The following is a 13,786-nucleotide window of genomic DNA, read 5'->3' on the forward strand; positions in this document are numbered from 1 at the left end:
GTGTACAATAAAATGCACTTGTCATTTTGATATTTATCTGAATTCACTTGATAACTCATGTAATTATGATGTCTTTTCTTTCAGGCATGCTGATGATTCTGATCAATTTGAATGGTGACAGCATAGGAAAATCAGGGTTTTAAGTTTGATAATATTTCACGTTATTACTGTAATGTTGAATGGTTCTGGGTAAAGATAGAATTGGCCAAGAGAGCCTGCCTACAGGCAAACATTTTATAGTTTACTGTACACGGGTATCTTGTTTAGCATGTCATCTTTGATGTTCAGGTGCATGAAGATGTGTAGTTTAGCCTCTTGACTACTGTTTGAACCATTCCATACAGGAGGCTTTTTGGCTCACCGTTAGGGGAGTCTATACGATAGCCCTGTGTTCGTCGTCGTCGTCCGTATCCTGTGTGGCACGTTTCTTAACCGCTTGTGCTATGAACTTGAAACTTTGTACACATGACCCCCAAGGTCAGAGGTACTCTGACACTGAATTTCGGTCCGGTCTGTTTCATGACTTGGCCAATAGGGGGCTAAAAGTTAAAACATAGTGTGATATGTCTCTTATTAATGATCCGTTTTCAATAAAAAATTTATGGTAGGTACTCCTAGCCAGGATACATCACATATCATGCGGGTTTTTGATTTGACTTACTTTTCAAGGTCACAGAGGTCAAATGGTGTAAATTGGCCGTTAGGATGTAACGATGGCACGTTTCTAAACTGCAATGACTATTGATCCCAAATCTGGTACACATTTACCCCTTAGTCAGGTGATCTCAGGGACCGAAGTTTGGTCCAATATGATTCACCACTCGACCACCAGGGGGCAAAATCCAAAAACCTTAAAAATTTGATTATTCCTTAACTTCTTGCCCGATTGCCACCAATTTGATATCATGGGTACATCTAACCACCATACATTATATGTCACACAGGTTTTTAATTTGACTTTCTTGTCAAGGTCACAGAGGTCAAATGGCGTAAATTGGCTGTCAGGCCCTTGGTCAGGTGATCTCAGGTACTGAAGTTTGGTGCGATCTGATTTGCCGTTTGGCCTCCAGGGAGGGGGCCAAATCCTAAATTCTTCAAAATGCCATTATTCTTAGTAATTACTTGCCCGATTGGCACCAATTTTATATCATAGGTACATCTAATTCTAACAACCATTCAATGTGTCACCCGGGTCTTCTTTGATTTGACCTACTTTTCAAGGTCACAGAGGTCGAATGTACTGTAAATTGGCCATTTTGGGGAAATTGTAATTGCTTGGACCTACATCAAACCTAACACTACATGACACAATACCATGACTTTATCCATCTTTCCTCCACATGAGGTGAGCACAATGGCCCTGGCCATTTCATTGGCTCACCGCAGTGTCCTTCGTCAGTCGTCGTTGTCGTCCGTATCCTGTTTTAAAAACAGTGGCATGTTTCTTAACCGCTTGGGCTATGAACTTGAAACTTTGTACACAGGACCCCCCAGGTCAGGTGACCTCTGACGATTCTTGACTTGGCGACCGGGGGTCAGAAGTGGAAACCTAAAAAGTGTGATATCTCTCTTATGAGTGACTCGTTTTCGATAAAAAATTTGTGGTAGGTTCTCCTAGCAAGGATACAGTCAGTTGGCCGCGCCCCCATTTCCGCGTAATTCTCTCTGCGCTATGACGCTACTGCATATCATTACGAGCTCATTATCGCGTACATTTAGGTGTGAAAAATATGAAGTCGGAAATCGATCCTAAACTTGCCAAAACCTTTCTGAATGACATGTAAACGGAACATATTATTCTAGATGAAACATTAATTAGTAGTTTCATTAAGAAAAAAGTGTAAAAAGTCCTGAGGTTTGCTGTTGACGTTACTTTGAATAGCGGTCGTCGCCCGAAAATTTGCAATTTTTTCACGTAATTTTGTTGAATAAATGCACGTAACTCATAAAAAACATCGCGGGTGCTCAGAAGTAATGACTGATATTTATTGTTCTATGTATCTTTGACTGAATAACACGATAGAAAAAATGATTATTTCCGTCGCACGGCTGGAAAATACGTTTAAATTGCCTCTGATTTTTGTCAGAAAATGTTGCAGCCGGATTTAGGTTCCGACCAAACCCGAAGTTGAGCCGAAGAGGCCCGAACACTAGGATCGCCACCATCGCTACAAAACGTGTTCTAGAATACTGATTATGAAAACTTGTCCAATAGCCCATCCCTCCTTTCATGAGACCACCATTGCCCAAATTTAATGACAAAATGATGCAAAGAAGAAACTTAACATTAAAGATAACTAATCCTCTCTTCTGCATCTTGAAACTCTTTGACAGTGAAACACTACAATTGAAACAAGAACACTAATAACAAACAGACAGTCGATTGTTGAAGGGTGTAAAACACAATGCCAAATTCAAATTCTTGCAAGTGGTGCTGTTGAACTTTTCAAGTGGAAGGAATCAAATTTATTTTCATTCGTGACGTTATTTGCTAATGATTGTTTACACCATTCAACAGCTTGACATGTTCATCAAACCCAATTGACTGGAGAAGTGAAAGTATTAGCTGAAAGATAAAGCAGATTTTTCCTGAATGACAACAGCATGGATGTACATTTACAACAGACAAATTGATGACAAACTTCAAGTTAAACCAATCACAATCTTGCAGGAAGATGTCCTGTAATAGGTTAAGTTTACACCTTTAACACTGGCATTGGTCATGCTGCTCAAATTACATACTTTATCAGCTTTTTGGTATTATCTTTTACTGATACAGCGACTCTAAAAATGAGATTGGTAAGTTCTGTGCGCGATGTCTGGCACAAAATAACTCTTGTGGGGGTACTGATGAGGCTATTCCCGGGTTTATAAGCACCATTGATGGCTTGGAAGCCCGTTCAGACCCAGGCCACGGTCAGGGAAAATAAACTATCCATCCAAAGGTCGTCCAAAATTACCAGACAATGCCTATTATTGAGCCATGTCACTTAGTAGGCCCTGGTGTTTTGGACCGTGAAGATCCACATTGTAATGTGTATATGATTTCTTTTCCTGAACTATGGCAGCCTTTTACAGGCAAATCTGGCAAAAAAGTGCCTAAACATAGACAACTAAAATTACCAAACAAACAAGAGATATATCATTATGAGAAAGTTTATTTTCACACAGGATATACAGAGAAATTTCTGAATTAAGAATCAGCCGGATTGCCCAACAGTAGTAGTAGACATCTCAGTCACCTGGATCTGTTCGGAAGTGAAGCATCATGGCTCATGCTTTACTGTTTGAGCACATCCACACAAATCGATAGTATTCCTGGTCAATATCAATGACGATATGGTGGAACACATGACATACCTCCAGTCTCATAACATAACATAACACTCACTCAGTCACTGTCACTCTGACATGTCTGATGACTATTCTACCAGTAGCTTTATCAAAAGGCTCAAAATCATCTGGTCATTAGGCCACAAGTTTTAGAAATTATAGTCCGACTAAGCATATTCATCAACAGAACTCAAACAGGCTACCATCATGCCATTCTCACTTTTAAACACAATTTTTTTGAGACACGCTGTGCATTAAAAAAAATTTTAAATATCGCATCGTGCACGCAATTGCCGCGAAAAACGGCTTGATTAACATCACGTGATCCAAAACGTCATAAATATTAATGAGATTTCTTCGAAAAATCACCAAATTAAGTGCCAAAAAAGAAATATTTAGGAAACCGGGTGCTCAAATGTTTTAAAAGATATGAATTCATTTAGGATTGGTCAACCACTTCGCAAAAAATCAATTTACCGAATATCGTCGCAAAGTGGGAAAATATCTTTGAGTGAGGTATGTTCAGCGAAGATTACGAAAATATCATCGTTCGAAAAATTAATCAGACTCGGTTGATTTTGCTTGGAATTTGATGAAATAAACACCAATTTTTAGCTCAGCTGACTAAGTCAGCCGAGCTTGTCAAATAAGTTGTTCAGTGGCGTCCGTCTGTCCATCCATCCATCCATCCATCCGTCCGTTAAACCCATGGTGCACATTTTGTAACCGTAAGACCTAGAGACTTCAATTTTGCATTTCTGGATACTTCTGGTCAAACTCTACTTTCAAAACAATTGTTGCCATTCGACCTACTTCCTGCGAGCGAGAGTGCATGAAGGAAACTGGCCTATATCGGCCTAGGAGCAGCAGAATTAGTCGAAATATGCTCTAATATTAAGATAAAATTCTTGAAAATCTATTTTATTGAGAAAAAGTTCAAAATTTTAACAGGAGAGGGCGCTACCTGCCTTTTAATTATTTCTGCCGATTCAAATTCCCGCCCGATGACGTCAGCAATCAATGAAGTCTCCTATTTGCCAGTTCTCAAAACATGGCAGCTACACAACAAAAGCAGTAGCTCCAGGAATAAATCACTGTTCACTTCAGCTTCGTAATCGATTGTACCCCCACTTTATTGTGTTTTGTGTGGTGTTCCTATTCAATCAACGATGTAAGGCCTTATTATGTTGGTTTTAATTGAGAAGGTGCATTATAAGCGGCGTACGAAATACCGAAGCGGAGACAAAATGGCGGCATGTTGTTTACGCCATGTGCAATAATCTTGGAGCTCAATGACACTCAAGTACCCAATTTTCTGCTTATATAAAAGTAGTCTGGTAGGCGATATTATCACTAGTTCATTTCAGTGGTAGTCATAAGGTCTTTAGGGACTAAATTCAGAAATTAGTTCTTGAAAATTTGGCCACATTTCTGTGAAAACGATATCGGAAGTGCATGCTCTGTTCGCGATGACATCGCCGATGTAGGCTATTTTGAAGTGGAGAATTCCCACAGTATGTGCAGTGAATCGGCATGATTCTGTTCGCCTATAATGTTTTAGTTCTACGATTCTTTCATGAGTAAAAAGTAGACATTCTAAGCAATACAATAATGTCACTCCCATAAAAATTGATTGGAAATTGAGAGAGCTACCGCATTCTGTTCGGCAACTGGCAGCGCTGAAAAAATACATTGCATACTGTACAATACCAAATGGCACATTTTAAAAAGCGCTCATTGGACAACGTAGGGAATCACCAGAAATGACGTCATCGCTGGTCTAAATGGAAAACTACGGTGGCGCAGTAGAGCACAAGAAAAGGTTTAGCATTAACTTCGTCATGCAAGCTTCAGCAACAAAACGATTTCTCATGAATGATTTATTTGATCATCATCAGCTTGTTTCCCCTGATAGATAAAAAAATGATTTACAATTTCCATCAAAGTTTTCTATTTTGTGTATAGTCACATGTTATTTAACTGGCAAGGAGCCAAGCAGTTTTGAATATTCGCGGGGAAATACTTCGTACTTGTAAACGAGGCTATGACAATGAGTATCCTCATTCATGGCATAAACTTCATGTTTCGGTAAATATTTTCATACGATGATTTCACCCGAATTATGGTCAGGATTGAGGAATGAACAGTGGCATAATTATGTCAACCAAAAACATTGGTACCGTAGTGAACGCAAAAGGATATCAAATACCATGGAGCATGCCATTTTCATGCATAATGAACTAAACACCGGGAAGATATTAATGATATTAACTCAGCTGAGCGCCAGGCCCTTGGGCCTCTTGTTTCTTTCAATAACTAACAATTTCGCCATCTTTGATCAATCGCTCTCCCCGAACAGTCGTGCATGCTACAGAGGTTTTAGTCTCTGCCACAAATATGGCGCGAGTTAGTACTAAATTTTTACCGATAGGTGACAGTAGCAGCGCAACGCAGAGAGAAACGCTTTTTGAGCGCTGCGAACGAGGGCGCGGCCAACTGACTGGATACATCACATATCGTACGGGTTTGTGATTTGACCTAGTTTTCAAGGTCGCAGAGGTCAAATGGCGTAAATTTGCTGTTTGCGTGTAACTATGGGAAGTTTCTTAACCGCAAAAGCTATGACCTTGAATTTTGGTACACATGACTCCCTACGTCATTTAGTGTTGGTCACTGAATTTTGTCTGATCTGATTCTCGACTTGGCCACCAGATGGCCAAAACTAAAAAAAAGGAAAAAGTGCATTATCTCGCTTATTAGTGACTTGTTTTTGATGATATTTTTATGGCAGGTACTCCAAGCAACGATACATCACATGTCATACCGACTTTGGTTTGACCTGTATACTATACATGCAGCATGTTCCTTAACCAGGATGAATTCCTAACCACCAAATATCTATACGGTGAGCACAATGGCCCTTGGCCGTTTCATTTGGTATTATTGCACGCTATTGTGCAGCCATGTGCATCTGGCAAAACCTCTGTCTTCGCCTGCCAGAATACTCCACCACAGTGCCACCTATACAACATAGTTCAAGTTGGTGGGTAGACCGCTCAAGTGGTTGGCGGTAAAAACGTTGCGACCGCGTTCGGCGGTAGTCAAGAGGTTAAGGAATTGATACCTCAAGGTTGGTGTTGGTTGTCTCGCCAAAACTACCAGGGATGGGCTAAAATGTTGACCAAAACTGAGGCATTTTAGCCCATCCCTGGCGGTTTTGGTGAGACAATCAATACTCACAGTAAGGTATCAATTTCTATTCTAAAATTTCTCAAATTAGATGAGGAATAAATGTGGTTTTAAATGCTTTTTGACTGCTTCCATATTTTGCACCAACCCAAGTGGTTATGGTTGCCTAACCATAACTGCCAAATTCAAAACAAGGCACCTTAGTCGCATTCTGCATTGTGCATTTACACTGTAAACTGTGGTTCATTAAATCTAGACGTTTTAGAATAAGGAATCGATACTGAGGTAGATGTCCTTGGTTGTCTAATGAGGACTTCTCGACAACCATGAATACATACCAAATGAAAGGCACCAGTAGAGGGTTTTTGGTGCAATTTGAGGTCTAACAGAGCGGTGTTTGTTAGGCAACCAAGGATCCACTGTGAGGTATTAATTTCTATTCCTATAGGACTCAAACTGGACATTAATTTGCCTTCATTTTAAAACCTCTTGGTTGCAACAGCAAAGATTGTTGTGATTGAATAGGGCTTAACGTATATTCAATTAAAATCATTAACATCATGCTACCAATTTGTTAAAGAATGTCCGTCATGAACCTGCTACAGGTAATATTCATTTAAAAATACAGAAACAAAGTATTATTCCCCTTAAAAACCCTGTTAACCCTTTCAGGACTGAATATTTTTTTCCTAAACCTGCGCTCTGGACTGGATATTTTAAAAGTTTTTTCTTCCAAAATCGAAAATTTTTGAAAGCAAAATATCGGCTTTGCAAGAATCACTATGAAGTTGGCATGAATAGAAAAGGTATTCCCCAGGATATCGGTAATCCCCTCCGAGCAGTTAAAAATGCAGATTGGCATTAAAAATGATTGGAAAACCGATGTACTGGAAAGATAGACTATCTCGCATTTCTGCGAGAATCGTCCAGAACGGAGCTATTGCGATGCTCGCAATTTTGCGAGACTTGGTCGAGGCCTATAAATTAGACGAGTGCCAGAAAGGGTTAAATGGTAGAATTGATTTGATGAAGCACATATTTTTGCATTCTTTTTAATCATAATGATAGAGATTTCCAACTTAGTAAACCCTTTGAACCCTGCAGGCTGCTAAACCGGCCTGAACTTTATATGAGCCACAACCTAGTGGCCACTAAACTGGCCTGGCATGCCTGAAGGGGACGAGACAAGACCACTAATGAATATTCATAGGTTGGAGGGTCGAGGCCTATAAATTAGACGAGTGCATGTTTTTAACTCTCAAGTACATATTTGGAGAGGTATTGAAAAAATATTTGTTGTGGCAAGTCTACAGATATAAAGAAATTATTTGATGAAAAAATTAATTTCGAATTTTGCTAATTTGTTTTGAGACTTTTCTGCCAGTTGGCTGAAAAGAGTGGAAATATCAATGTCTGTCCGGAATATCATATCAAAATTTCAGATTCACAACCCCACGCAGTATTTGATGCGTCGCGGTCAAACATTAACTGCTAAAAGGCTTAAAAAATCAATTGTGGTCTTGTCTCGGACCACGACTACCTGAGCATAATAGCGATTATTTTGGTTTCGTAATTAAACCGTAGATGTCTCCCCTAAACACTTGGAGGTCGTTAGCAGCAATCAGTAATATGTAATTGGCTCTAGATTATGTATTTCTTGATTGAGGGGTTTTTCATGGACTTCAATCAATAAATAAAAAAACAAACAAACAAAATATTGCCCTATAAAACTTAGTAGCAAGTAAAAGAAGAGGCACCAAGCAAGAAAATAAGTGCCCCAAAGGGGGTGCTGAAAAAGACCCTCGGGGGGGGAAAAAGTAAACAAAATAAATGCTATGTTATTCTGTAATAAAGCTTTATCCTATCAAAAAGCAGGAGGATAGATGAATACAGTACAGTTTTTCTTTATGAAAATAACTCTTCTAATTTTTTCTTAAAATTTTTTGGAAAATACTGCATACCCCTTAGGAGCTCAGGGTTCAAAGTGTTAACAGGTATCTCAGGGTCATTGAGCCTTGCTCATCCTATTCCCAGGGTCATGTGACTGAGGGATGACAGTTTTGTTGGAATGATTAGCTGATGGTAGTTTTAGTAGTAGATAGCTGTCGGTTTTGTACAAGAATAACATAGCTGTAGGTTTCTTGCCTTAGGAAAAAAGAGGTAGTCGTGTTTAGGGTGTACTCACGGTTTTCCAACTTTTCATAACCACTCCCCCTGTACGCATGGACCCATGACTCGTACTTGGAGCATATCAAAAGACTGTCAGTTCGTGGTGTATGTAGAAAATAGCATAATAAACATGCCATGCTGCATGATAACATACAATGAAGCCTTTGAAATTATTTATGTTTGAAATCAGTTGCCTAAAACCATTACGCTTCATCCTTTTTAGCTCACCTGTGGTGAGCTTGTACGGTAAATTGTTATCTGTCGTGGTCGTCTGTGAGCGGAACACGTTTTGTTACCGCTAGAGCTAAATGGCTGAAACTTTGCATGATGGTAGCTTTGGGCAATATGCCCAGACCTATTTTTCGTTATTGCGAATTGACCAACGTCTGTTCTGGTCTCCAGGCAGCCATCTAGAAAATACGTTTTCTTTTCCATTTTGACCTGCTTTTTAAGGTCACAAAGGTCAACTAAAAAGTTTCATCCGAAAGTTGCACATTTCTTTATGATTTGACATTATTTCTTCAAACTTGATATGTAGACACTTATTAAGCATATCCACATGTTAAGAAATATTTAGGTCAATGTAACATACTTTTCAGGTTAAAGTAGGTCAAATGAGTGCCGTCGGTTAATCTCAACAGCCAAACATTGGGCTAAAAAATTTACCTTGAGTTTATTTCAATGGTCACAGAGGTCAAACTCTAAAATTACTCCAATAGTGGCTCGTGTTGTCATTATTTGTCATCGACTCTTCAACCGGATACGTCGACACCTATTGGGCATCTCTACATGTGTCACACTTTCACCACGGTAAACTGACAGCATTTCACCATGGTGAATTGGGGACAACGTATATTTCACGTTGGTGAGCATGGTAATCTTGAGATCTTCGTAAGGGTTATGGATTTATTATCTTTAATACTAGTCAGAATTTTTAATGGCAAGGATTAAGGATACATCATATTACGGACAAGTTTTGATTTGACCTACTTTTCAAGGTCAGATAGGTCAAATGGTGTGAATTGCCCATTAGAGTGTTACTGAGGCACATTGAGAGTAATGCATTGGAAATTTCAGACAGACACAGTAGTAGACTGTCGCTCCAAAAAATGTTGGTTTAGATTTGTCCAAATGGTCATCTCGACTCCGTTTAACCAAAATTAGCGCGATCGGTCGCGACGAGCACCATCGCTGACCAGGAGGCTATGTCGCTGGTCAATTGACAACTTCTCCTCGCGGAATCTCAAAATTTTACACTCAATTCGTCCAAATGGTCATTTCGACTAGTTGGTACCAAAATGAGCGTGATTGGTCACGACGAGCGCCATCGCCGGCCAGAAGGCTATATCACTAGTCGAATGACAACTTATTGTCGTGGAATCTCAAAAGTTCGGTCTCAATTTCCCCGAACCGTCATCTCAACTCTGTATAACCAAAATGAGCGCAATCTGTCGTGACGAGGGCCATCGCCGACCGACTATCATCGTCAATAGGCTATATCGCTAGACGAATGACAACTTATCGTTGCTGAATTTCAAAATTTCGGTCTCAACTTATCCGTACGATCATCTCGACAAACTGTAACAAAAATTAGCGCGATTGGTCTCAACGAGCGCCATCGCCGACAAACAGTCATCACCAGTAGGCTTTATCGCTAGTCGAATGACGACTTATCGTCCAGAATCTCAAAAATTAAGTCTCATTTTGTCCGATCGGTCATCTTGACTCTTTATGACAAAAATGAGCACAATCGGACGCGACGAGCACCATAGCCCACTATCTATCATCACCAGCAGGCTATGTCACTAGTCGAATGACAACTTATTGTCGCAGAATCTCGAAATTTCAGTCTCAATTTGTCCGAACGGTCATCTCGACTCTGTATGACCAAAATGAGCGCAATCGGTAGCAACGAGCGCCATCGCCAACCAGTAGGTTATATCGGTAGGCGAATGACACCTTATCAGCGCGGAATCTTGACATTTCGGTCTCAATTTCTCCAAACGTTCAATTCGATTCCATATGACTAACGTGAGCGCAATGGGTTGCGACGAGCGCCATTGTCGACCAAATTTCATCGCCAGTAGGCTATATCGCTAGTCGAAAGACAACTATTCGTAGCAGAATCTCGTAAATTTGGTCTCAATTTGTCCGAACGGTCATCTCGAATCTGTGTAACCAAAATAAGCGCGATCGGTCGCGACAAGCGCCATCGCCGACCAGAAGGCTATATCATTAGTCTATTGACAACTTCTTCTCCCGGAATCTCGAAATGTCGGTCTCAATTTTTTCAAACGGTCATCTCGAATCTGTATAACCAAAATAAGCGTGATCAGTCGCGATGAGCGCCAGTAGTCTATATCGCTAGTCGAATAACAACTTATGGTCGCGGAATCTCAAAATTTCGGTCTAAATTTCTCCGAACGGTCAACTCGAATCCATATGACTAAAATGAGCGCAATCGGTCGCGACGAGCAATATTGCCGACCCACTATCATCGCCAGTTGGTTATATCGCTGTCTCAATTTGCCCGACTGATCATCTCGACACTATGTAACCAAAATGAGGGCGTTCAATCGTGACAAGCACTATCGCCGACCGACTATCATTACGAGTAAGCTATATCATTAGTTGAATGACAACTTATTGTTGCGGAATCTCAAAATTTCCATCTCAATTTGTCCCCTCGGTCATCTCGACTCTATATAACCAATATAAGGGTGATTGGTCGCGACGAGCGCCATCGCCGACCGACTATCATCGCCAGTAGGCTATATCGCTAGGCGAATGACAACTTATCGTCGCGGAATCTCAGAATGTCGGTCGTCTGAAAGGTCATATTGGCTCCGTATAACCAAAATGAGGGCAATCAATCGTGACAAGCGCCATTGCAGACCAACGATCATCGTCAATAGGCTATATCGCTAGGCGAATGACAACTTATCGTCGCATAATCTCAAAGTTTCGGTCTAAACTTGTCCGAACGATCATCTCGACAAACTATAACTAAAATTGGCGCGATTGGTCGCAACGAGCGCCATCACCGACCAACTATTATCATGAGTAGGCTATATCGCTAGTCGAATGACAACTTATCGTCTCGGAATCTCGAAATAATGGTCTCAATTTCTCCGATCGGTCAACTTGATTCCATGAAATGAGCGCAAATGGTCGCGACAAGCACCATTGCCGACCGACTATCATCGCCAGTTGGCTAAATCGCTTGTCAAATGACAACTTATCGTCGCGGAATCTCGAAAAATCTGTCTTAATTTGTCTGGTGATCTCGACTCTATATAACCAAAATGAAGGCAATCAGTCGCTACAAGCGCCTTCGCCGACAAACTATCATCACCAGGAGGCTATGTCGTTAGTCAAATGATAACTTATTGTCACAGAATCTCGAAATTTCGGTCTCAACTTGTCAGAAAAGTCATCTTAACTCTGTATAAACAAAATGAGCTCGATCGATCGCGACGAGCGCCATCCCCGACCACCTGATTCATGCATAGTTAAATGGTAAGCAGTACTCTTTTAGTTAGGTTAGTTATCGGTGGTCAGCAAGTAACTATTGCTAACTTACATGCTCGAGTTAACTATTCTCTTATGGGCAGCGGTAACTACTGTTAGATCGTCCTCATACATGCTCAAGTCAACTATTCTCTTATGGGCAGCGGTAACTAGTCGATCATAACTATTATCCTGGTCACCACCAATACTAAATAAATTAACTCTCCACATTATCACGTTCGGGTTTCACGGGTACCGTTTCACCGTTTAGGGAGGCTGCCTGTGGCCCCTCCCTACCCGGCTTGGTGACATATAAATCGATGTCAACCTAGTTTTCGATTGAAAACCACTGGTTACTGGCAAAGGAGAAGGTGTGGGGCGAAGGTCTTGACCCAATATAATCATGTGTGGTCGTGGGTGTTTGGTGGTGGTGGTGGTGGTGGTGGTGTGTGCGTTTGTGGGGGGGGGGGGCATGGCCTAAATCAGCAATCCGTGGTGCACTTTTTGGTCCTGGTGGTATAAGGCGAATGGGAGGGGGATGCTTAACAGATCGCCACTTCTTGTTGGAAAAGGGCCGAAAGCGCCCCCCCCCCCCCCCGCTCCATACCCAGAAGAGTGGAGGTGCTCTGGGTGGCAAGGTAGGAAGGTTCCCTACACAAAGACACTCGCCCGTTTTTTCATTCAGACTGATTCTCTGCGCTATAGTTGTAATTTCGGGCACGGGAACCATTAGACCAATCGATTCGTCCCTAGCATAGCAAAAGGGACGAACTGCGAGCTGCTTATAAGCGAAACCGATTGGTTGCGAAAGAATGACCCGATTGGTCAGCTAGGTCTGTGACGGTCTTAAACTTTTTTTGGACCAGAGGGGTTTTCCAATAGCAGAAAGCTTAAAATGCGTGGTGCGGGAATTCCCTCACTCTTGGAGCCCTCACATAGTAGACTCTGAACCCAGTCTCTTCGGATTCCGGGTTCGGATTGCGGCGTCTGTCATCCTCATCCTCGGCATACGAAAAGGGGCGGGATAACCACTGCGGGGGGGAGTGTAACACATAGGCTCGATGTACAGCAATGTACTTAGATGTACAGAGCGGAGCACATCGAGGATGGGCTACGGGAACCGGGCCTCATAATAAATGTTTGTAAATATAGTAAGATTATGATTAGGACATGACACAAAAAACTACTTTGACCTCTTAGAACCAAATTTGGAATCACTGACCAAACGATATCCACCGTATGATATCTCATCGGAGATAAGAAAGGGAACTATATCAGTCGCGCGCGGCTGCAAATAGATCTCTTCATACATAGGTCCGAGGCTGGCCTCGTGCCGTTGCGTAAACTGCCCGCGAAACTTTTTGAGCATTGTCGTCATCCAACTTTCTAGCAAACTTTTCTAACTTTAAGTCATGATTCCATCACCTTCCGTCGTTAGTATTACTGACAAAACTACAAATAAGGTGAGATTTCAAGTACTATAGTTGTGCTGACTGCATACTTTTGCCACATAGTGCAGAAAAGCATCTTTGAAACCTAATATGCATACAAAATGTACATGATGTACATACAGACATTACGTAGG

General features: G+C 41.2%; 1 protein-coding gene across 4 annotated transcripts in view; it reads left to right on the plus strand.

Annotated features, from left to right (window-relative positions):
• The window catches only part of LOC135493846 (centriole and centriolar satellite protein OFD1-like), a 462,799-nt gene extending 453,958 nt beyond the window's left edge, over positions 1 to 8,841 (plus strand). For all 4 annotated transcript variants that reach the window (XM_064781463.1, XM_064781462.1, XM_064781465.1 and 1 more), the window contains one exon: positions 85 to 8,841. In XM_064781463.1, coding sequence (XP_064637533.1) covers positions 85 to 118 — 34 coding nt within the window. In that variant the 3' untranslated portion in view covers positions 119 to 8,841. The remainder of the gene's footprint in view (positions 1 to 84) is intronic.
• The last annotated feature ends 4,945 nt before the right edge of the window (positions 8,842 to 13,786 follow it).

Source organism: Lineus longissimus, chromosome 9, assembly GCF_910592395.1.
Source record: "Lineus longissimus chromosome 9, tnLinLong1.2, whole genome shotgun sequence".
Taxonomy (NCBI): Eukaryota; Metazoa; Nemertea; class Pilidiophora; order Heteronemertea; family Lineidae; genus Lineus; species Lineus longissimus.